Source organism: Anopheles coluzzii, chromosome 3, assembly GCF_943734685.1.
Source record: "Anopheles coluzzii chromosome 3, AcolN3, whole genome shotgun sequence".
Lineage (NCBI taxonomy): Eukaryota > Metazoa > Arthropoda > Insecta > Diptera > Culicidae > Anopheles > Anopheles coluzzii.
Window position 1 is genome coordinate 2885005 of NC_064671.1, and position 23192 is coordinate 2908196.

Here is a 23192-nt window from a genome sequence, read left to right on the forward strand (position 1 = left end):
CGTCTGGAATCGGGCAGGTCGTGGGGAAAGGGAAGTGAGTGACTCACGGTCCTATGTGTGTGGAGACATCGCAATCCGTGGGGGTGCCCCGTGAAAAGGTGAACCTTAAATTTGTAGAACGTTGATCATTACCTAAGCCACCTCGCGCGATAAACAGAGGAGAGAGGGGAGGCAGCAGGAAGTGGTGAACGAACAAAAAAAAACACGGATGATTGAGCGGAGACTGAACTGTGGTCAGTTGATGGATAATCAGAGTTAGTTGGCTGGGGGGAAGTTGGTGTGTGAGTGTGTGGCGGATCTACAAATGAACATTTCATACACACACACAGAACCGGCTGCAGGAGGGAACGAACGGCCTGCTTCGTGATGTCAATCAAACTTTAATAATAAAAGATAACATATGTGTAAGCATAAAAAAGGGGAATGGGCGAGGGCAACGTGGGTTGGAGAACCAAACCCCCGGGAAAGGGAACGTAAGCGAACGAAAAGAACTTATGGACAAAAAGGATCGGCAATCACGGGATGATCGGATGCGGTGTGGAATTCGAGTGTCTGTGGAGGTTGATCGGAAAGATAAAGAGCCTGCACGATCGGCTTGGGGTGTCCCGGTGGTGGTGGTGGAGAGAAGTTTCAGTTTATATGCACAATTTTCGGGTAATTTGTAAAACGACACACACACACTCATATATTACAAACTATGACGCGGGTTGGCTGGGATTGCTCTTACCGTGTGCTGTCGTGTTTGATTCCTTGTACATACTAACATGTTGCGTCATTTTACGATTGTTTGAAGTTTGTTGTAACGTTTCTTGGCTCAAACAAGTTGGTTAGAACATTGCGGAATTAGGTTCAAAACAGGCTCGGTGTCGGGCAGAATCGTAAGAGGTGAAGCACTATTTTGTGTATACAATATTTGTGAAAGTTACTTTCGGAGTGAGAAATACATTAGAAAGAAACTGAGAAGTACAGAGAGAACGAGAGAACGAGAGAAGGAGCTAGGGAGTGAAATTAAACAGCCAAAGCCCGTTCGTTCATTGGAATGTTGTTGGCAGTGGTAACCTTTGACCGCGCCCAAGAACTATCTGTGCCTGCTGGTTTGTGGGAACAGAGTGCTGAAAGGGACAGGTTGGTTAGCTGCTGCTGCTGCTCGAGCCATTAATTCACAATCTCTTGATCTGGAGGCGAGTGTGTATGTATGCTTGCATGTATGTGTTTGTGCGTGTCTAAACGATCTCGGTACTCTCTCTGCGCCTGGGGGGTGGTGTGCAAAGGATCGTATGAATATGCGCGCTGCATTCGACATGCGTTTTTAACGTTGGCCGGCGAGCGAGATGACTTTTGCGATTAAGTTGCATCCTCCTCGCATCAAGTGCATATCGCCGCTGGCTGGCTGGCTCGCTGGCTGCAACGCGTTCGATGCATTCAGGAATACGCGAAGAGCCGAAGGAATCTTTTTAATGCGTTTCGAATAAATGCGAACATGCAAACGGGGAGCGGGATAGCGCGAGAGGCCGACGGGGGGGCCGGAAAAGCTTTTATGATTTTTCAGTAATCAATCAAACGCAAGCGCGCGTGAGTCAGAAGACGGGCCGAGAGTGGACGATGGCCATTGCCAAAATTAGCTGCCGCGGGATGATGTTTGGCAGGCGGAATAAAACGTTCGAATTCGCTTCCATTTGGTGCCTTTTTGATGCCATTTGGTGGCCAGCCGGAAGTGGAGTGTGTGTGTGGAGGCACGGGACCGAGGATTCCAGTGCCTGAAGGTTTCCCTGCCCAAAAAAAAAAAAGAACCTACCTGAATAGTGATCGTAGTTTCGGTGCTCTGAATACCGTCCGTCACACTGACTTTCAGCCGGTACGAGTCCTCCGTCTCGCGGTCGAGCGTATCGCGCAGCTTGAGCAAACCGGTTTCCCGCTCCAGCGCAAACTTCTTCGGCGCGTCTCCGTCCAGCAGCGCGTACTCCAGTTTTCCCAGCGTGTCCGGGTCCGTCGCGGTGATGCGCGCCACCGTCTGTCCGACGGCCAGATCCTCCGACACGCTGAATACCAACGGGAGGTTCTGGAACTTTGGCGGGCTGTCGTTCTTGTCCAGCACGTTCACTCGTATCTGTTCGGTATCGGGCGGGATGAGGGCGAGAAAGAAAAGGGTTGACGATTGGTAAATTAAATTACTATGAAAATGCATACAGCGAAATGGGTGAATATTTAGTGAAGAGTATAACAGTTGATGCTGGTTTGCCCCTCTCAATGGGTGTCAAAAATCGAAGAAATTTAATTCAATTTGTTCAACGTTTTATCTGGAGAGGGGAGGGTTAACGTGTTTGACGATCCTTTCACTGGCATCAGTAAATTATTTACGACCTTGACTCTCGATCTAGCACGATATAATGCAGCGATCAACGATTGGAGGGGCTCGGCAGCATCGTACATCGACTGCTCTGCTGTCGGGCATTTTGATTGGTGCAAAGTAGCGACACGGCGTTACCTTGCATTACCCACTGCAACGGGGTTTTAAGTTTTCAGCACAAATAAAATGCGCAATATAAATCCCTTTTGGAACGGAGCTGTAGGCAAATCAGACTGCAAAGAAAGGTGTGCAACACCCAACGACCCAAGAAGTGATTTAAGCACCAGCACACCACCGTGGCGGTAATCGGACGCGTTCGATTCGTATACGCCAAGACGACTCAAGTGGTGGAAAAAAGATATAATTTTAGCAGTCTCGTGGTTGTACACAAAAAAAAACAAACGGATTTCCTTGCAAATCTCCAAGAAAATGGTGTCTAACAGCCTTTAAAGTGCTGCATCAACACATAAACAGAGAAACGGAGTGTGTGTGTCAATGGTCCCGAGAGCGCTTGCAACAAAGTTGGCGAAGGCCAAGGCTGCATAATAGGTTGCAAAACAGGCGGCGACGGCGACATCGCAGGACTGTGTCTTTTCACACTGCCTCCTCGGCCCACAGCCGGCTCAGCCCGAGCCCGAGCGTCCAGCGGTCAGAGCCGTGCTATGGCCATATTTAATTCACATCGCTCCGCCGCACGCATCTTTCGGCTCGGCGGTTGTTACGGCTGACGTTTATTTTACGACTTCGCAAGGGAGAGACGAGGCTTTCGCAATAATGTCTGGTAAAATTATTCGCTCACTTTGCTGGCCCGCGCTGTGCGTGTAAGTGTTTTTCGTCCTCCCGACATTGTAAACCCGAGCAGGGCAGTAATAAAAGCATTCTTTTCATTCTCACCATTCAGTTCCGAAGTGGTTGGCGTTATTTCTGCGTCCAGATTGGCGACACCGCACTCAAAATGCTGCAATGCAATCGATCGACGATCGATACAGTGACCGGTTGTTTATCTTTCCGGATGTTTCCCCTTTTTATGTCAAACACATTTGCATGGTGGCGGCTGTAGTACCTGTTGCACCAAATGTAGCGCGCTTAAGTATCGTATCGCAAATTAAACGAGAGAGAGAGAGAGAAAGCACAACTATGCAAGGATAATAACAACACCTACTTGGAATGTTTCCCGTTGCTACGCTATTGGGCGCCCGCAGCATTGATGCGGACTGTGTGCTGCTGTGGACTCGTCTTGTTTTACTATCTATAACCGCAAGCGCAATGCGTACAGGCATGCAAATGGTGAAACATTAAAAAAATCTTTATGATAGCACATGAAACCAGCAGCAGCAGCAACTGATACGTTTGTCTCGTCAAGAAGCATCAAGTGTATGCCGGGTGGAATGATAAATCTGCAAATGATCGAGCCGCAGAGCCCCAGTGAATGTGATGGATGGAACTGATGGAGAACGTGCGAAACAGAGCCCGGTGTGTGTGTGTGTGTGTGTGTGTGTGTGTGTGTGTGTGTGTGTGTGTGTGTGTGTGTGTGTGTGTGTGTGTGTGTAGAACAGACAGGCAAAGGGGCATGTTAAAGTGCCACAGGAACAGGCCAAACTGTGTGCAACAATAACTACAAGCAAGACATTTCCAGCAGGAAGAAATTTTGCCATTGCAATGGGGCGGAATGGGCGCTGGCGATGCGCGAGCGGGTATGGGAGCGGAGTTCCCTGCGGGTCATGAAACGGACGAAGGATAAATGCAGCAGTGACGAATGAGACTGAAATTTAATGTTTGCGTACCGTCATCTCATGCGATTTTATGTTTACCGACCGAGCCCAACCGTTGGACGAGCGAGCCACACCGACCCGACCGGCCGACCGGCCGGCCGGCCTGACTCAACCGTAGCTCCAGTTGCACCAGCACACACACACACACACACACTTCATCTGCATAGTGTGCAGCACTGAGCAGCGCGAAGGGTAATGCTGGGGTCGGACCAGGGCCAGGGCTCCGGCTCCGCACACACAGTGTCCAAGCGAGAAGAAGGGCACACTGTTGATCGAGCGCACCGCAGCAGAAAGGATGTAATGAGCCGGAGAGCCAAGAAGCGGCGGCAGCAGCAGAAGCACAGCACAGCCCCAATGCTGCAGTCGGGAAGAAATGAGCCCCGGGAAATTTTGCTTTAATGTTGTGCTCTCTAAAACTGGTAAAATATCGAAACAATTACACATTTTTAAAGACAATTAACCTTGTCTCTTTCTGTCCTCTATCTTCGACTGCTTCTCCGTCTCTCTTTTTCCTGTTTTTTGTTGCTGTTATCTGGTCATGACGAGACTGATGTTGGAAGACTGGAATGTTGCTTATCTAGAATTAGCTAAAGCGGCACTTGTTTCTGTTGGTGCAGAGTGCCATGGCACTGTGTTGGCTTCTGTTATCGGACAGAAAGAAAGAATATTTAAAATTGATCTAAAATCAGTCCTACAAGACTTGTGCCATGAACTGAAATAGTGTAGTTGGGCATCACACATGCAGCATAACATTTGCGCAACCATTTTCCATAAAGTTCCAGCTCCAGTTGCTTTTGTTTAATGTGTCCCCTGCCCAACAATCTAACACGTAGGCCGTTTTTGGAAATAATTTCATTATTATGCTCTGATTATCGTCGACTGGCCGACCACAAAATGAGAGTTTGTACGTTCACCGCGCGAAACCAGTGTGCGTGTGTGTGCGTGCGTGTCTCCGTTCCATGGCCGTCATGGTAAAAACGGGGGAAAAAAGGGAAAATTAAAAATAAATTATCAGAACTTCTGGAATTACGGAAGCACAAAAAGGGCGGCAAGCAATAAACCCCTGCGCGCCTCTGTCTGTGTGTGTGTGAGTGCGTAAGTGTCTCGCATGCGCGGCCCATGCAGAAGAAATCTGCAAGAGTTATAGGCAAAATTGAAACCCATTACCACCAGGGACCATCGTCCCTTTTGCCCCCACTTGCATTGCTTGCACCGCGCAGCACTGAAGGTGGTAGCTGAAGGGCTCTTGGCCGAGCGGCCGGCAGCGGAAAGTATTGTCGAGAAAAGGAAGAAAGGCAACAGACAAAAAAAACAAGCGGAAACTCTTCTTGCAGTGCAGTGCAGTGCAGTGCAACGATCGAAGGGCCCCGTGAACGCAACGCGACGCATGCTGCAGCCGAAAGCTTGAACCAAACGATCTCTAACAAAAAGCCACCACCCCAAATACACGTATGGGCATTGTTTTGAGGTCGTCCTTGTTTTCCGCGTCAAAAGTGCCATAGAAATTAATACGGAGGCGCGTTCGGGACAAAAACATCATTTCGGCAGCCGTTGCATTTATGACGGCGGATGAGTACGCAACCGTCCTTTCTGTGGCGTGAAAATAGCTGCTGGTTTGGCATTGATCATGGGACCATTCAAAGTGTGTGTGTGTGTGTTGAGTGTTCTTTTATGCTGCAACTACATTTTCCGGTGTCTTAAAGAAAGAAGTGGAGGATTCTAAACTTCAATGCCTCTCAAAAGCGATCGCAATGGACGATGAAGATGGTGGAGTTGGTGGAGTTGGAACAATGATAAATGGAACATCGTTTCGCTCGCGGAATCCATTGCCGGCTGTCACTGCCGGCGCAAAATGTCACCGTGTCGTGGTGAAATCAAGCTCACATTCACTTCAAATGCTCGAGTGTCCCGTCTCCTTCCCCCCCCCCCCCCATCCCATCCCGACTCTTGGACGAGCGATTCTGGTAACGCACGGCCGCCGCCGCCGCCCATGGTCATTACAAAGATCTGGGGTGCAAATTTAAGTGCACGTAAATTCAAACAACATCGCCGACCGACCGACCGGCAGCGAGGGGGGGAGAACGCACGTGTAATGTTTCGGCCGTGGTCGTCCCGGGGTTCGGTCGTACCCATGTCCCCCATGTGTGCTTAATTATTCCGAGAATTAAAGCGATGAGCGATGATGGTAGCGAATGCGTTTGGCCCACCATCAACGCGCGCAGCGGCGGTGGCGCAGAAAGAAGGAAATGGAATGCGACGTGCCGCAAGATGGGGGGGGGGGGGGGAGAACGGGACGGCACGGTGGTGCGGCGCATGAGGCCGCCATGTCCAATGGGGCGACACGCCATCACTCATCGTCGTTAATACTGTCGCGGTTAGGAGAATGCGCCGAGTTGTTGAGGGAATTTCGAAAGATACCGGACCAAGATAGGGAGGAGAAAACGTAAAAGCATAAAATGGACCACAGCTTGCGAATTGGCATTCTTTGGTGGCCGACAGGCAGGGTAATGGGGGGTGGGGGGGCGGTGTGGAGAAGTAAAACGAAGGAGGCAGGAGTTGCGAGCGGGGTCCAAAAAAGGACGGGTTTGTTGCGCCGATTCTCGTCATGCATTAGTGTCCGGAGCCTATGCACGGCCGCCGTGGGATGGATGGGGGTTTTCTTTTATTTCACCTACCTTCTTACGTAAGGGAAAGAAAAGCGAAGGAACGAGTGCGAGAATAACAGCATGAGGGAAAAGGCGAGGAACGGTGCCGGCTAAAAGGAGTGAAGGCGCTAGTGCTAACATTTAGAAAAGGGAGAAGCACACACTCACACCAACACATACAGCGACAGTTAGGTAGTAAAACCAAGCGAGCTCTAAAAGTGTCTCAGCTGAAGCCGTCAAGATTTTGCACGGTTTTGGTGTTTTTACCTTGTGCCGTCGTTGTCTTGCTGCTCGGGGCCTGGCGCGACCAATCTAAGACCGCAAAAGGGCCGCAATGGCAGCAGCAACGGGCACTACTATTGCCCCACCATAAGAAATTGCCACGCCGTACCCAGGGACACGCAACTAAAGCACCAAACTCTGAATGAGACGCGTGAAATTGGAGCCAAATTTAAATAAATTAAATAATCACGCACCGACGCAACACAGCGGCGCGCAGTACATTTGTCCGCCAGCACTGAGATATCGCACTGATTGTGTGTGCGCGCACGCAGTGTCCCTGCGGAATTTGAACCTACCCTCCTCAGCTAGCTGATACCGCAACCAGCAAACTATTTCAAAGTTGGTATGGAATAGTGAAACGAAAGCGACTGGAAGCTGGATCGCTTCCAACTTCGGAGGTTCGGACCCAAAATTGCCCCGCCGATGGGGCTTGTCTCGGTACCCACCGGGAAATATGACATTACACCCGGATGCAGCGCGCGAGCTCGCTTTGGAAAGGGCGTACGAGGGGAGGGCAGAAAAACACAACACCAAACCCACTACTACTACTCCCCTGAAAGGATAGAGCCGGGCGTGCGCACCTTCCAGAGACGGTTGAGAAATCGTATCACTAAGAGCCGCGTCGCGTCAATCGTTAGAGCCCTAAAACCAGGGGGGCCCGGGACACTGATGGTCTACTGTTACGATAGCCCACCGAACGGCGGCTGGCAACTTTCACTCACCGGCAGCGCAGCGCTCGAAAATACATACATTTCAATTAAAGGTACATACTTTCAATTTTAGCGTTACGTGCTGCGCACTTGGTGTCGTGGATCGTGGAAATCGTGGCTACCGGCAAACGGCCCAGGTTGACTGGCTAGCCAGCCAGCCAGCGTGTTTTTTTGCTGCTTTCGTTCTCTTCCTCTGCTCCTCCGCAGCTCGTGGTTGTTGAGATTGTGCGACGGGGTTGTCATGGCCGATGCCGCCATCTCACAACACACTCCCCACATTTTTTTCTTCCCTTTGCTTCCGTAGTGGCTGCGGCAGGAGCTTTTTTTCTGTGCATCTGCTCTGAACTGCTCTTTCGATGTGTGTGGGGTTTAGTTCCAATGGCTCAAACCACTGTGTGTGTGTGTGTTTGTTTTTTTGCGTCGTTTCCCTTTTATGCTAATTTGAGTTATTGATACTCGCGTCCCACGATTTGTCGGCTGGATGTCGCAAACAAGTCGCTTTGCCGTCGCTTTGAGAACCGTAGAAAATAGACTTTCTGCTCCCGTGGGTACGTTTAATTAAATCACGAATCAAACAACCCTTTTCACTGCTGCACGGCGCGGGTCTCACGGCGGGTGCGTTTGGATGATCGGGTTGGTAGCTTGGAGGAGGAGACGTTCGTTAGCGGGTTTGTCGGGATGCCCAAAAAGTCGGGACAGAGAGACTCACGCCAGTCTGCCAATATTCCCGAAGCGCGCGCGTTGAGATAGCTAAAAATTTATTCGTTCGAAATTAGTGCCCTCTGCTTGCTTGGGCAGTCCGTCGCCGTCGTCGTCGTCGTGTGTTAGCCATCTTGTAGAAATCCATCCCTTTATGCGTTTCGCTTTTGCCGTGCAGCTTTTCTGCCCAACCGGACACCAAGGCAAGTTTGACAAGCTGTATGAGCGCCAAACGAAATGCGGCTACTATGCGGCGAGCCTCAACACGAACACGTTTGGAAAAAGGACCTCGCGTACGGTTCGCTCATTCGCCCGGGAGCCACTCGGGAGCACGCGGATGGTCGTGGAAAAGACATGAAAAAATGTACTTCTCGCTCGCGCCGGCCATCAGCTTATTCAGCCCCGCCGCTACCGAAACGTTAAGTGCCACGTTTGCGATCGCAGGCACGGTTTTGGTCAATTTTGGGGATCGGGACACACGATCAGCCGCCAGCAACAGCAGCACCGAAGCAACCCGTGTGCAACGGGAAGCAAACAGGATCTTTCCTACTTAGCATTCACGTCTCATAAAGCATTTAGTCGAACTGTTTTATCATAAGAATACTCTTTTTCTTAATATGTTGATGCGAAACGATTTTATGACGATGTTGATTGATCTAAGGAATTTTCCAGCAAAGGAATCTCCGTACCAATTCTGCTAGTGGTTGTGCCAATTTCAACGCTTCGCGCATTGCTGCGCCCCAACGTATATGCGCTGCGTATATATGCGTGGTGTGTAGCCGCCCCATGACCCCAATTTTGAGCTCCCCATTCCTCTCGATTCGACCGGTGTTAGATTCGCACATATTCATGTGTGTAAAGTTTTCCAATCGAGCCCAATTCCGACAAAAAAAAGCCCGATTGATTAGTGATGACATTTGCATTGGAAACAACATCGTCCGTCATTTTCCGGGCATAAATCTTGACTTTCTATCGGTGATTTAAAATTTGAACAGAACGAACATTAAAGTGAGAGGGAGAGGAGCAAGAGCGGCTTCAGGCGAGGTACCGGGAAGGCACCAGGCATAAACCACAGACCAACGACGACCATTGCTCTCTCTCGCTCGGCCTGCCCTTCACCGCAATCAATGGCCAAATGATGCTCCGGGCCGAATGATGGGCGGCCAAAGAAGAAGAAAGCGAGGAGATAGAAGAAACGTAAGAAAACCGTTTCCATTGGTACGCTGACTGCTGCTGCTGCCGCCCCGCGGTCGGTGGAGCAATTTGAGGTTGGGATTTATCGGCGGTTAGACACTCGTTAGGAACCTCATCTTATTTGATTCATCGTTTGTGCGCGGGTTGTTTGCGTATCATATTTAGAGAGCGGTCGAGAGCCGGCCGAAAGCACGAAGACGGCCGGTGAATGTCCGACGCCTTCTGGTGATGCAATGCGGAAACGTGAAAGTATCCGCAATTACTCCTTTTATTAGCTTGCGCAACAGGATCACGCCTAAAAGCGCTCCTCACCCCGATCCGCTATGCTAGATAAGTTGAGTAGTGACGTCTTTGCTGTAGTTTCCAACAGCATCCCTGAGTGGCCATTGATGTTCTTAAGGCTTGGATAGCAAATTCCTTAATATAATTGGAAAAAGAAACCCCGAACAGTGTCACCGAACAGTTGGGATGAAGTGCGGATGAAACAAAACATCTAACTGAAGAAGGAAACTGTTTGCTTAGAAAATCTCCATCTGTTCAAAGGTTTGGCATGTGAAACGAAGCTCCGAACGACTGCTCTTGCTGCAATTTCATTCCAGCTTCCTACATACACGAACGCTTGTGTCTGTGTGTGTGCGAGTGTGTGGATTGGGCAGAGAAGGCAGCTGAGAGGAGAAAATTTTGTTAAATTATTCAAATTGAACATCGTTTACCAAAAACAAACGATAATTACTATCGATCGAGAGACCTAGCGAGTTTCTGGCCAGCGTTGGCTGCGCCTCACTGCTCTCGTGCAGATTGCGATCATAAACGAATAGAATGCTTATTAGTGGTGGTGGTCGGTCGGTCGGTCAGGTAGGCACAAGCCCTCCCAATGTTCGCACACGGAACCACCTTCTCGTGCATTTGACTATTCCTGTCGATCTTCAAATTCCAAACACCGAACCGAACGGGGTTGTGAAATTGAGCACACATCGTGGCAGTTGGCGTTGGCCGTTTTTTTGTTGTTAGGTACCACATCACTACCATGCTTTGGAGGAGTGATCGAAATTAGTTCAGGAATAATGATCGAGTGCTTCTCCGTTCGTTCGATCATCGTGGGTTGCTGGCTGAATGGAAGTAACGGCGTTTGGAGCCACGGCTCGTGTGGGCATGAGGTTTTTTGTGTTATATTTGGCCACAATGCTGAGCGTTGTGCGGAAAGAAGGTTGAACAATTATATTTTCGTCGGGCATTAAAGATGTGATTGTGATGTGAATTTCCTTTATTCGACCTGGTACGAATGATGCTTCTAACGATTTGCAGCGTTGTTTTTGGCTATGGCTGTCTGTCCGCAAAACGTGAATCGAATGAACCTGAATGGCAAACAATTGACCATTCTTAACTCTTTCCACTTACTCTCTTACTTGGTGTTTGTGCGTACTGAGAGGAAAAATCCATACGACCGAGGGAGAGGCGTGTGCAAGCTTGTGTGCATGAAACGCTCGATGAAAAATGCATCTCCACCCTTGGAAAGCAACCGATGCAACCACAATTGCAGCCGATGCTCGGTGCTAGAACAAAACACTACGCACACCGGGTGAAAGGGAACCGGGCGCCCGATAAAAGTGCGGCCCAGCGCATTGTGCAGGCAGAGGAAAAGAGATTGTAACCGTATCTCTCTGCGGGGCAGAAACCATGCAACCGCCGGGAAGTGTGCATTCTTTAATATTTTTCCCTCACACAGAAAACACCTATAATCTGGCGTCATAATACCTGCCTAGAAGCGATGCGAATATGTTATGCAGCTAGTCATTTTGGTTCTCATTATTTATCACGAGGATCGGATACCCACCCGCAGGGCTGTCCGAGGTATGCCAAAAAGTGGAAAACACAATGTTGTTATGTGCTTCCCAAAAACTGCCCAAAAGTGTGTGGTGCACTTGCGTGAGACTGTGTGAGTTGTTCAAGGGGGTCAGGTTTCGATTGCAATTTGCCTACCCAGGTTCGTCGCTTGTGCATGTATCGAATTCTTTTCCGACACTGTTTGGCACCGTAATTTTGAACGATTTGGCGCCCATGTCATCGACAACTGGAGTCCGAAAAAGAGAGGATGTTCTCATATTTAATAGAATCGTTCATCTCGTTAGATTGTTATAAGTAAATACAGAGATACAGAGAGTGAGTAATAATGCTTAGTATTTTATAAAGCTCAGCAAAGAAACTATACATGAAAGAATCTCGTGATGCTTGTCGCACCTTTAACAGCGATGAAATGGTGATGATTTACGTTTAAAACCTAACCCGGTGATGATGATGATGATGAAACCCCAACTGAAATAGCAACGAGAACTACACTAGGGCGTACGCAGCAGAGATCTACCCACAGACAGAATCTCGTTAATGAGTGTGTTCGGAAGGTGTCTCGCTTATCGGGCGTACACCATCAAGAAATATTTGGCGAGGAAGTTGCAACCCGCCGGCAACCCAAGCGCAGGCAGTAGGTGGGTGTAAAACAATGGGGCTGGGAAAAGCTTAGTCAGCTTAAAAAAGCGAGCCATAATCGTAAATAGCGATTCAGCCTTCGCCCCGCGTAGGGCAATCAAATGTGTACGAATAAATGTAAAGGATCGTAAAGTCTGGCCGAAAGATGCGCGCAAGATAAGCGCGACATTAGCATTAGAGCTTCTCCCCTGCCTTTACGAGCATAGGAGGGGTTTTGCCGTGCGCCTTGTCAAAGCGTGATTTGGCAGGTTGATTTAATTAGGGCGTAATTTCTCTATCACACTCCTCCCGAGAGCCGGGGGCGCCGACCATTTAGATACATATTCACACTTTGCGTGGGTAGAGAGAGAGTTGGTAGATTATCTTATCCCCGTCGTTATTCCCATACTCTGTTACCCCTAAGTCGCTACAAAAAAAAAACCGGGAAAACAATAGCTACTTACCCGGGTGCTGGTTGTCCTGGGCACGGTACCGACGGCGACGGCGTACACCTCGACGTCGTAATGCTCGATGCCCGCTTCACGGTCCAGCTCGGCCGCGGTCGACAGAATGCCCAGCTTGGTGTCGATGTCGAACAGCCGGTTGACCTGCCGCCCGTTCGTGCCGGACGTGACGTTGGTGACGTAGTACTCGATGTCCGACACCGAGTTCAGGTAGGCGGAAACCGTCAGAATACTGGTACCGATCGGTTCGTTCTCCGACACGCTGCCCGACAGGTCCTTCTTGGCGAACACGGGCCCGGAGGAACTGCTGCCGGGAGCGCCCGTCGTCAGGATGGTGATGTACGCGTCGCTGCTTTTGCGCTCCGCCTGCACGGCCTCGTCCGTCGCTCGGACGGACAGTTGGTAGCGGGTGTCCGGTTTGGGGATCGGCTTGCGCAGCGTGATCACACCCGTGGTGCGATGCAGCTGGAAGATGTCCGTATTCCCACCGATCATCTCGTACGTGACGAGCCCGTTCGAGCTCGAGTCGGCGTCCTGCGCGTGTATGCGCATAATTTCGCCCATGGCACTGTCGCGCACCGGCAGAATGGCAGCATTCATCGACACAAACACTGGCGCGTTGTCGTTCACGTCCTCCACGATGACGGTGACGAGCTTTTCCGCGGAAAGGCGCTGGGCCGGAGGGGCGGCCTGGTCGGTGGCCAGCACGGTGAGCCGGTACGTGTCGATGGCCTCCCGGTCGATCAGGTGCAGCGTGTGAATGACGCCGGTGGTCGGATTGATGCCAAAGTGGCGCTCGCCGTCCCCGTCCTGCGGGTCCTGGTGAGCGATCTCGTACCGCACCTTGCCGTTCAGGCCCGAGTCGGGATCCTCCGCCGTGACCGTCACAATCGGCGTGTTGAGTGGAATGCCTTCGCGAATTTGCCGCACGATCGCGGTGTTCGGGAAGGCGGGCGGGTTGTCGTTAGCGTCGATCACGTTGACGGCGAACAGGATGGTGGTGGCCAGCCGTGGATTGCCCCCGTCCGCGGCCGAGATGTTGAGCGAGTAGCTCTGCGTGTCCTCGTAGTCGAGGGCACGGTGCAGGTACAGTGCGCCCGACAGCGCATCGATGTGGAACGTGTCCCGCCGGTTGCCGGCCGCGATCGAGAAGGCAATCTGCGCGTTCGCTCCCAGGTCCAGATCGGTCGCGCGGAATCTCATCAGCTCGGTGCCGATCGGGGTCGTCTCGACAATCGCGATTTGGCTCAGCGTCTGCGTGAACTCGGGCGCATCGTCGTTTTCGTCCAGCACCTCTATCGTGACGGTGGTGGACGCGCTCAACCGATGCTGCTTGGAGGCATCGTGCGCCACTACCGTCAGTCGGTAGGAGGCCGTCGTTTCGCGATCCAGTGCTCGGGCGAGCGTGATTTGGCCGGTAGAGTCGTCGATTGCGAATCGCTCCGCCCGGTTCCCTTCGGAGATGTAGTAAAACACGTCCCCGTTCAGCCCTTCGTCGGCGTCGTGGGTGTAAACGCGCACCAGCTGCGTGCCGATCGAGGCGCCCTCGGAGATCTGCACCCGGTAGGGTGCGCGCACAAACACGGGCGCATTGTCGTTGACGTCCGTAATAAACACCTTGATCTTGACGCGATCCCTCAGCCGAACGGCACCATTGTCTGAAACGGTTGCTTCCAGCGCAAGGAAACTCTGACCGCCGAGGGCTTCGCGGTCGAACGAGCGGCGCGTGCGGATGAAACCGTTGCGCGAATCGATGCTGAAGTCCTCCTCGCGGTCCTTCCCGCTGGCCGACGATCCTCCCGCCGACGACGTGGAAGACGTCGAGGAGAGTGTGTAGATCAGCTCCGCATTGCGTCCAATGTCGCGATCGATCGCCGTCAGCTTGCCCACAAACGTGTCGGGCGGTTCGTTCTCGGCCACGCTAAACACGAACGTCCCGTTGGTAAACTGTGGCGCGTTGTCATTCTCGTCGATGACGTGCACAATCACCGGCACGGACGAGCTGCGCGACACCGGCCGGCCCTCGTCGGCGCACGCGATCGTCAGCGCGTAGTAGTCGCGCTCCTCGCGATCCAGCGCGCTGCGCACGAACAGGTAGCCGTCGGGAAAGATGCCAAACTTGCCGTCCACGTTGCCCTCCACGATGGCGTACGAGATGCGCCCGTTCGGGCCGACGTCCGCGTCGGACGCGGCCAGCGCAAAGAAGCGCGAGTTCACCGGCATCGACTCAAGCAGCGACGTCTCGTACGAGGTGTGATCGAACACGGGCGTGTGGTCGTTCACGTCCTCCACCGTCACCTGCACCGTGGTGCGTGTCGTCAGCGGCGGGCTGCCTCCGTCGGTGGCACTCACCTCGAGCGACAGAACGGTGCCCGGTTCGACACCGATCGAGCGGTTGAGGTAAATCACCCCGCTCGTCTCGGCGATGCGAAACAGACCCTCCGGATTGCTGCTCAGCCCGAACCGCACCTGGCTGTTCGCGCCCGTGTCCGCGTCCTTCGCCTTCGCCACGTACACCTCCTGCCCGACGGCCGCATTTTCCGGCAGCCGAATTTCGTCGTGCTCGTACAGAAAGGCCGGCGCATTGTCGTTCACATCGACGACGGTGATGTTGACGGTCGTTTCCCCGTAGGCGAGCCCGTTCCGTGCCGCCACCGTGAGCCGGTACAGTGCGCGCTGCTCGCGATCGATGTGCCGTGCCGTGCTGATCACACCGGTGCGCTCGTGTATGCGGAAGCTGGCGGCCGAGTCGCCCCGCACGATCGCAAACACCACGTTGGACGAGCCGGCGGAGGCCGAGCCGGAAGCTGCAGCCCAGCGCGTGCGCAGCTGGCCCACCTCTCGCTCCTGCGGTGACTTTTGTCGCCGCTCCAGCCCGTTGTCTTCCAGCAGGCGAAAGTCGTACCCTGAGGGGGACGGTGCATCAAACCCAATCTCCTCGACGAGCGACTCCTTGACCACCTCGACGACGGCGTCCTGGTCGGCCCGCCGCCCACCACGATCTTTGCAGCCGACAATCACTCGATGGACCGGCTTTGGTGACTTCTGCAGGCTGGACCGTAGCGTCAGCGCTCCCGTAGTCGCATCGATAGCGAACAGAGCGGCATCAGTGGTCGGACCGCCGACCAGCTCGTACTGCACGATCGCATTCTCTCCCTCGTCCCGATCGGTTGCGGTCAGCTGCGCGATCAGCGTACCCTCCGGAGCATCCTCCGCCACCGGCACAAAGAACGCGCGAGGATACAGCTCCGGGCTGTTGTCGTTGGCATCCTCGACCGCGACGCTGACGGTTGCGCTGGACGATTGCGGCGGCGAACCATGGTCGCGGGCGATCACCACGAGCGTGTAGGCCGCGACCAGCTCGCGATCGAGCGCCCGGCGCGTTGCGATCTGTCCCGACAGTGCGTCCAGCTCGAACGTGCCCGGATAGTTGCGCTCCACGCTGGGGTGAAACGAGTACGTGATGCTCCCGTTCGTCCCCTGATCGTGGTCCACGGCTGCCAGCGAGACGACGACCGTGCGCGGTGGTGCCGTCTCGCTGAGCGTCACGTTCAGCAGCGGCTGCGCAAAGGCCGGCGCCTCATCGTTCTCGTCCAGTATGGTGACCTTGAGCTGGGTGTGGGCCCACTTCGGATTGGGCCCCCCGTCCCGGGCCGAAATGCTCAGCTCCACGTGCCCGAGCACCTCGCGATCGAGCGGCGCACGGGTCGTTATCAGCCCGGAGGCAGGATCGATCCGGAACCACTGGTCCCGGTTGCCGGCCACAAAGTCGTAGAAGATCTGCGCATTCACGCCGGTATCCTCGTCCGTGGCGGTGATGCTGGCCACGTACGTCCCCGGCGGGGCCAGCTCGCTCAGCACGGCCGAGTACTCGGACTTTTCAAACACCGGCTCGTGATCGTTCACATCGTTCACGTGGATGATGAGATGGGCGGTGGCGGTGCGGGGCGGCGCACCCCGGTCGATCGCAACCACCGTGAGATTGTACTTCCCGATCTCCTCCCGATCGAGCACCCCGTTCACGCGCACGATGTAGAAGCTGGGCGACTTCTCCAGCCGAAAGTGTTGCAGATCGTTCCCCGCCACGATGCGCAGGCTGGTGTCCCCGTTCAGGCCCTCGTCGGCGTCCACCACGGACACGGCCGCCACGACCGACCCGTTCGCCGCGTTCTCGTCCACCGTCGCGAAGCTGCCGGTCGGCGGGAAGTACTGGAACCGTATCACCGGATCGTGATCGTTCGTGTCCACCAGGTTGACCGTGACGTAGGTGCGGCCGTCCTGCCGCGGCGTGCCGTGGTCCCGCGCAAACACCGTAAACACGCAGCTCTTCGGGCAGCTCCGGCCGCCCTCGTGGCAGTTCTGGTGCGGGCAGGTCAGCTGCTCGGTCGTCGCAATCACGCCCGTCTCCGGATCGACCGTGAACTGCGTCTCCGCGTCGGCCAGATAGTACGTGATCTTGCTGTTATCCCCCAGATCGCTGTCCGACGCCATCACCTGCAGGACGGGCGTCCCAGGCAGCACACTCTCATTGAGCGACACGATGTAGTCGCTGTGGTCGAAGATCGGCGGGTTGTCGTTCACGTCCAGTATCGTCACGTTCACGCGCAGATAGCCGTACCGGGCCGGCTCACCGCCGTCCCGGGCCGAGATGTTGAGCGCGTAGAAGCCGCGGCTCTCCCGGTCCAGCTTGCCCGTCGTCTCGAGATGCAGATAGTACACGTCCCCGTTCGGGCTGGTGGTAACGGCGAGCCGGAACTTTTCCTCATGGTTGCCCTCCACGATGCGGTAGTCGTCCGTGACGCCGTTCTCGCCCGCGTCCCGATCGGTGGCCGCATCCAGCAGCAGCCGCGTCCCGGTGATGGCACTCTCCGAGAACGAGACCGCGATCGTGGGCTCCGGAAACTCCGGCGCATTGTCGTTCACGTCCAGCACGGTGATGCGCACCTCGATCGGGTACGTCGGCTGGCTGGACAGTATCACCAGGTCGTACCGGTCGGCCCGCAGCGCCTCCCGGTCCAGCACGGCGTTCGTCTTGATCTCGCCCGTGCTCGCGTCCAGCACAAACTCCCGCGGCGGCTCGTTGAACCGATAGGTGAAGCCCGGCTTGGTAGGGATGTAGCCCACCACCGTGCCCTTCGCCTCGTTCTCAAACACATTGAACTGTACGCGCGTCTCCACCGCCCGCGACTGCATCGCCCCGTCGCTCGAGGAGCGACGCCGCGGCACGATCACCACGCCCGGACCGGGCCCCGGCCCCGGCCCGGGACTGTGCGCACCCACCTGCTCGATGGCGGCTGCGGCCAGCAGGCCCAGCGTGGCCACCAGCAGCCAACACATAATTTTCACCACACTGGCACAATACATTTTCCTTCCCCTTCCTTCTTCACTTGCTGCACTTTCCTAAAGCTTTGCTACAACACGGAAGGGACGACACCCGTCTCCTTCCTCCTCCTACTCCTCCCCACACTCTCTTCCCTGGATGCTAGGATTTTGAATTCTTCACTCGGCGGCGGCACCTCCAGGCACCTTTACGCGTGTGTTAGTCAGGTGCGTCATAATATTGCCAAAATGTTGCTAAACCGATGCAATGCTGCGGCACATTCGCTCGGTTTGCTGCTACTCGTCATGCTACTACTGCGGCCTGCCATAAGGACTCGCATACTACCACGCGCACACGGACGATAACGCTAGCGACACTGTCATCACGCACACAACAATTGCACTATTTGAAGCTTAAAATACACCAGCACACACACACACACGCACACTTGGTAGGGAAATTACGGCACGCACAGACTCTAGCCTAAGTTGATTGAGCACTTGAAGTTATTGGCAACGTAGTTGATTCGTATCTGCAATTCCACAAGGTATGGGGATTATCTGAAAATAAAAGGACAAAAAATCTATTAGAATAGTGTGTTAGTGTGTGGGTAATTATTTCCTTTTAATGGTTTGCTTGTTTGGTTTGATTTCGACTGTCTTCAACCATATTATAAGCGACAAATTCAATTAGTCAGCACTAGGCACCTATTTGCTGGCTTAAAACGAAAGGCAAGAGAAGGACGGGTAGAGAGAGAGAGCGAGAGGCAGCTTTTCTTCCTGCAACTCACGCTAACGAACAACAACAGCGCAGCGAGCAGCATAAATTCATAATTATAATAAACAAGACAGCAGACTCTTCCCTCTCTCTCTCTCTCTCTGTCTCTCTCATCGCCGTGCCGTGGCCCCACACAACACCACACGCACTCACACACATAGGCACATAATATTTCGATGTATCTAATTTTTTCCGGTCCCTTCTCCTTCTCGGCATTCGTGGCTCGTGGCCGGCCGCTGTGTGGTATGGTGGTATGTCAAGAGTCGCCTAGCCAGAGCAGCATCCTCTCACTCTCCACCCAGGTCACCCGGGTTGCTGCCATTACTACTAACTCTTCTCCCATGAATGTGTGTATGTGTTTGTTTGTCGAATGAAGTTTGCCCTTTTTGCTCCACCGTCGTCGTTCCCGATACAAACGGGTTGACTCGAAGCAATCGACGGCATAAGGCCAAATGTTTCGAGTATGATGCTTAAAATGTTAAATCCCCATTTCAAAGAACAAACTACTTAAAATCCAACATTAGTTGGGTATAAGTCGAAAACTAAACATATTTGAAATGACTGAAGCTGAACAAATCTCTCAAATGCAACCCTCCTTTTTTCTCGTTTCAGAACAATTCATACAAGAATTATGAAAAGATCATCATGATGCCCGAACACCACCCTCCTCCTGCAGCATGGAAACGGAACCACATTTTCTGAGCAGCCAAGACACACTTCGTCTTCGATCACCAGGCGTGGAGCCGATACATGCAACTATGAAACGGGCGCATAATAATTTCGAAATAGCTGGAAACTTGTTTCGCTCGCGGCTAGACAACCCTCCCGCTGCCGCAGCGAAGGCGCTGGCGATGCTGCGCGCCCAGGCCGAGGCTCAATCTGTTCGATGGAGATTTTTCTTCCCTCGCTCGCATTCCTGCGCCACTTCGCGGGGAGGGGGAGAGGAGGCTGCCGCTGCTGCTGCGGTGAAGTTCACCACATTTGCAAAAGAAGGCACACCGAACACCGAATGGAATGGAGGAGCCGACGAGGAAGATTGTCGCTCGGGCAGTTGGTGGGGAGCACTGGCTCTCTCTCGCTCTCACTCGCACAAGCAGCAGGAAAGCTTCTTAAGATCTCGGGCTCTGACTATTGGTTGAACTTTGCTGCCCTTAGGGTTGGTGGTGAAAGACAATCGACACCAACACCACGGCGCAACCACAGCAACAGCAGCACGGTGGACACACAAACACAACGGAAAAGAGCCAGGCAGCATACAACAGAGAGCGCACACAGCGCAAGACGCAACAGCCCGCGCAATCTTTTCTCTGCCCGCAAACCCGATCTTGCCTTTTACGTCGTCCTGGTGCGATTCTTCTCTCGCTCTCTCTCTCTCTCTGTTTCCCCCCGGGCCGCGTTGAACGGCGGAGATGACGGCGAAGGCAGCGGTAGTGGCGATCGCGGTTGACCAGCATTTCTATATTAAGCGATACAGGTATTTACTTCATCATCATATTTTTAATATATAAATACTTTTTAACGCCGCTTTCCGCCGCCCAACCGAAGCCCGAAGGAATGTATGCGTGTATGTGTGCGTGTGTGTGTGCGTGTGGTTGTATGTGTGTGTGTGCATCGGGAGAGGCAGGGGCCAGTGTTCGAGCTCCGGTGTAAAAAAAAGCTCCGAAGAAGGAACAACACAAGCTGTTCGGACGAAACTCGATTTTATGATGCACATTATCTTCGCTTCCTCTTTCAATGGCTCTGCGCAGCGGCGTACATCTCGCTTGCGGCATTCTTTTCTGACTGGTGGTATGGCCAAAACGCGTCTCAGTGGCAGTGGCGCAAAAGAGCGAGCAGGCCCCTTTGGGTGTGTGCATGTGTGTGTGTGTGCAAGAAAAGGGCAGCACAAGCCGAAGATGGCGGACGCACACCGAAAGCTTCGGAAGAATGGCCACATATAACCTACACATTCTTGAAGGCGTGCGCGCGCGCGCTCACGCAGGTCAGTCGCTGGCAGAAAGATTTTCTCCTCTCGATACGAAGGAATTGTTTTCCCATTCTTGTTTTATCTCGCTCACTCGTTCCCCCGGGCTTCCTACGATCAGCCTTTTTTTTGGTTTGTTTTACTCTTTCCTTCTTCTGGCAAGCTTTCTTGCGATCGTTCCAATGCCCTGGCCAGTGGCAGTGGCTGCCTGCGCGTGTTCGGAATACACAGCGGGCACACCGATTCCTGGTTCCCCTTTTGGTGTTGGTGATAGGAACGCACGCACTCAACACACATACAACCTTACGGCCTCGGCTCGGTGGGTCGGATTGGGGGGGGGGGGGGGGGGGGGAGTAGTGCTGGAGTGGAGTTTTTCACCTTATGCTTAATTATTCATGCCCCTCGCCAAGAAATCACCTGGTTTCGGTCTCCTCATAACCTGCGCCTGTGTACATGCCAGCACACACACACACACACACATCCATGGGCATACGATCCGATCCTCGACAAAGCCCTTCACGCCCGGGCGCAGCCGTCTCTTTCTGGCGCGCACAGCAAATACCTTCGGTCAAACGGATTCTCTGTTGCGCCACCATAAAACGTGATTCAGCATGGTGTCGATGATGCTGTGCCGTGTGCGCCTTTCGGGCTCTCCCCGGGATAGGCATGCCATGAGAAACCGCGCTGCGCTCCGGCTTCTCACACATTCCATCCCGCGCTGCCGCGCTGCCGCTCGAGCCTCTTGAGTTGCGCATTCCCTCTCTCTCTCTCTCTCATTCTGTTACACCTTTTTGCTGGGTGTTTCTCGTGCTCCTTGTCGCTTCAGACGCAGACAGCGCAGACGAATTTCGTTCTCCGCTCTTCGGGAGGCTTTACTATAAACGAGCACGTAATACAAACATTAGAAAAACACAGTTTTTCTTTCGCATCGCATTCACGAGCAGTGTTTGTGGTTCGGGGCGTGTGTCTGTGGTGTGGTGTGGTGGAGCGAAGCCAGCCAGCGATGGTGGCTACACCCGTTGTTGGCGTTTGTGCAGGCAGGCAGGCAGGTAGATCGGCCCGATGGCCTGAACGTTGCGTTTCCTTCGCAGCTTCACACCGTGGCACAACCACACACAGACACACACGAACACACCAAACGACGCATACCAGCGCGAACCATTTCCCTCCGATCGCATCCAGCGGCACTGTCCGGTTGGCGCACCCCCCCATGGAGAGGAGGGTTGCTCGTTCCCGTTTGTCTAGAGTTTGGCCTCCAGCCGACATCGAGTGGTTTGGAGTATTTCTTACCCCCTTGTTTGCTGCTTGCTCTCTTTCAACTTCCAACCGCTCTGGGATAGTTCTGGGGTTGCTCCCCCCTACCCATGTTTTTCACCTCGCGAAGCTTGACACTAATCTCTGGACCCCATACAATGGTATGTAATATGGCCGAACACACAATGCTTTCCCTACGCCGCTCGCCGGCATTACGTTGCCTTTTATTGCACACCCGCAGTATGCCGTTTGGTGGAGCATTTTGCATAGGTAATCGTAATCGTTGTCCTGTCCCTTTCACCCATTCTCTAGCTTTGGAACAGAACAACACATCTCCGACCAAAAGCCGAGCAGTGACTCATTTATGACTCCAAAAAGGGGTTACCATTTTCTAATCAATGCAGCCACATTCAGTTCTACATTCGCGCAAAACTGCACAGTGCGACGAACGCACGAACTTCACTCAACTATCAAGCGCGCGGGGGGTTCGTCGTCTATAAATCGCCACCATCGTTGAAGTCTTTCGTAGCTCCGCTTGAGCCCGGAGCGTTCCATCTGGATTATTATTTATTCTGCTTCTTTTCTGCTTGCGCACCTTGTGCAAAGGGGCGGGAAGAGGAAAACACTATTATCAGCGTGCACACACCCGCCGCAGGGGGGGTTGGAAAAACTGATCCGTGGCCCACGGTAATGTCGCGCGACGGCCAAGACGACGACGGCGATGTCATCCATAAAAGCACCTCCCCGGCACACATCCGATGATTATGCATCTATTGGGTAACGAAGCGGAATTTCTAGCATTACCATATTTGTCTATTCAATTACGTAAAGGTTCTCCCATTTCCTCTTATTATTTCTACCAATCTTTCGCTTTCCGCCTCCTCCTCAATGCACACATATACACACACACACAAGAACGGATTCTACGGAAAGGAGCACTCTTTCACAACGCTACCTTCTTTGCGCCAGAGTATGTACTTATGTATGTATGCGCTTAATCTATTGTTTACCGCTTAGCTTCGGTGCTTTGCGCCTCGTCGGTGTGTGCGTATTTGCTTAAGCCCCTTGTTTGTTCTCGGTTTGCTTCAATTATTTTGAGCTGCCCGCGGTGGCCCCGGGTGTCTAGTTATGCGGCTGGGTGTAGCGCTCAGTTTTCCACGATTCGTTTACTTCCAATCCAGTTTCCAGTCCAGTGTTTGAAAAGCGGGATGCTCCCTGGTGTCCTTTTTTTTTCTTTCCTGCTTCGTTCCGTCCCTGTCCGGCTTAGTCCGAGTCCGAGATGCGCGCAGGAGACGTTGCTGG

General features: G+C 53.3%; 1 protein-coding gene across 1 annotated transcript in view; it reads right to left on the reverse strand.

Annotated features, from left to right (window-relative positions):
* LOC120955524 (cadherin-related tumor suppressor) overlaps positions 1-18482 on the reverse strand; it is a 43417-nt gene extending 24935 nt beyond the window's left edge. Inside the window, exons 1-2 of the mRNA XM_049609491.1 lie at positions 12577-18482; positions 1796-2107 (exon numbers count right to left, since the gene is read on the reverse strand). Of these exons, the coding sequence (XP_049465448.1) occupies positions 1796-2107; positions 12577-17940 (5676 nt within the window). The 5' untranslated portion in view covers positions 17941-18482. The remainder of the gene's footprint in view (positions 1-1795; positions 2108-12576) is intronic.
* Between the last annotated feature and the right edge of the window lie 4710 nt (positions 18483-23192).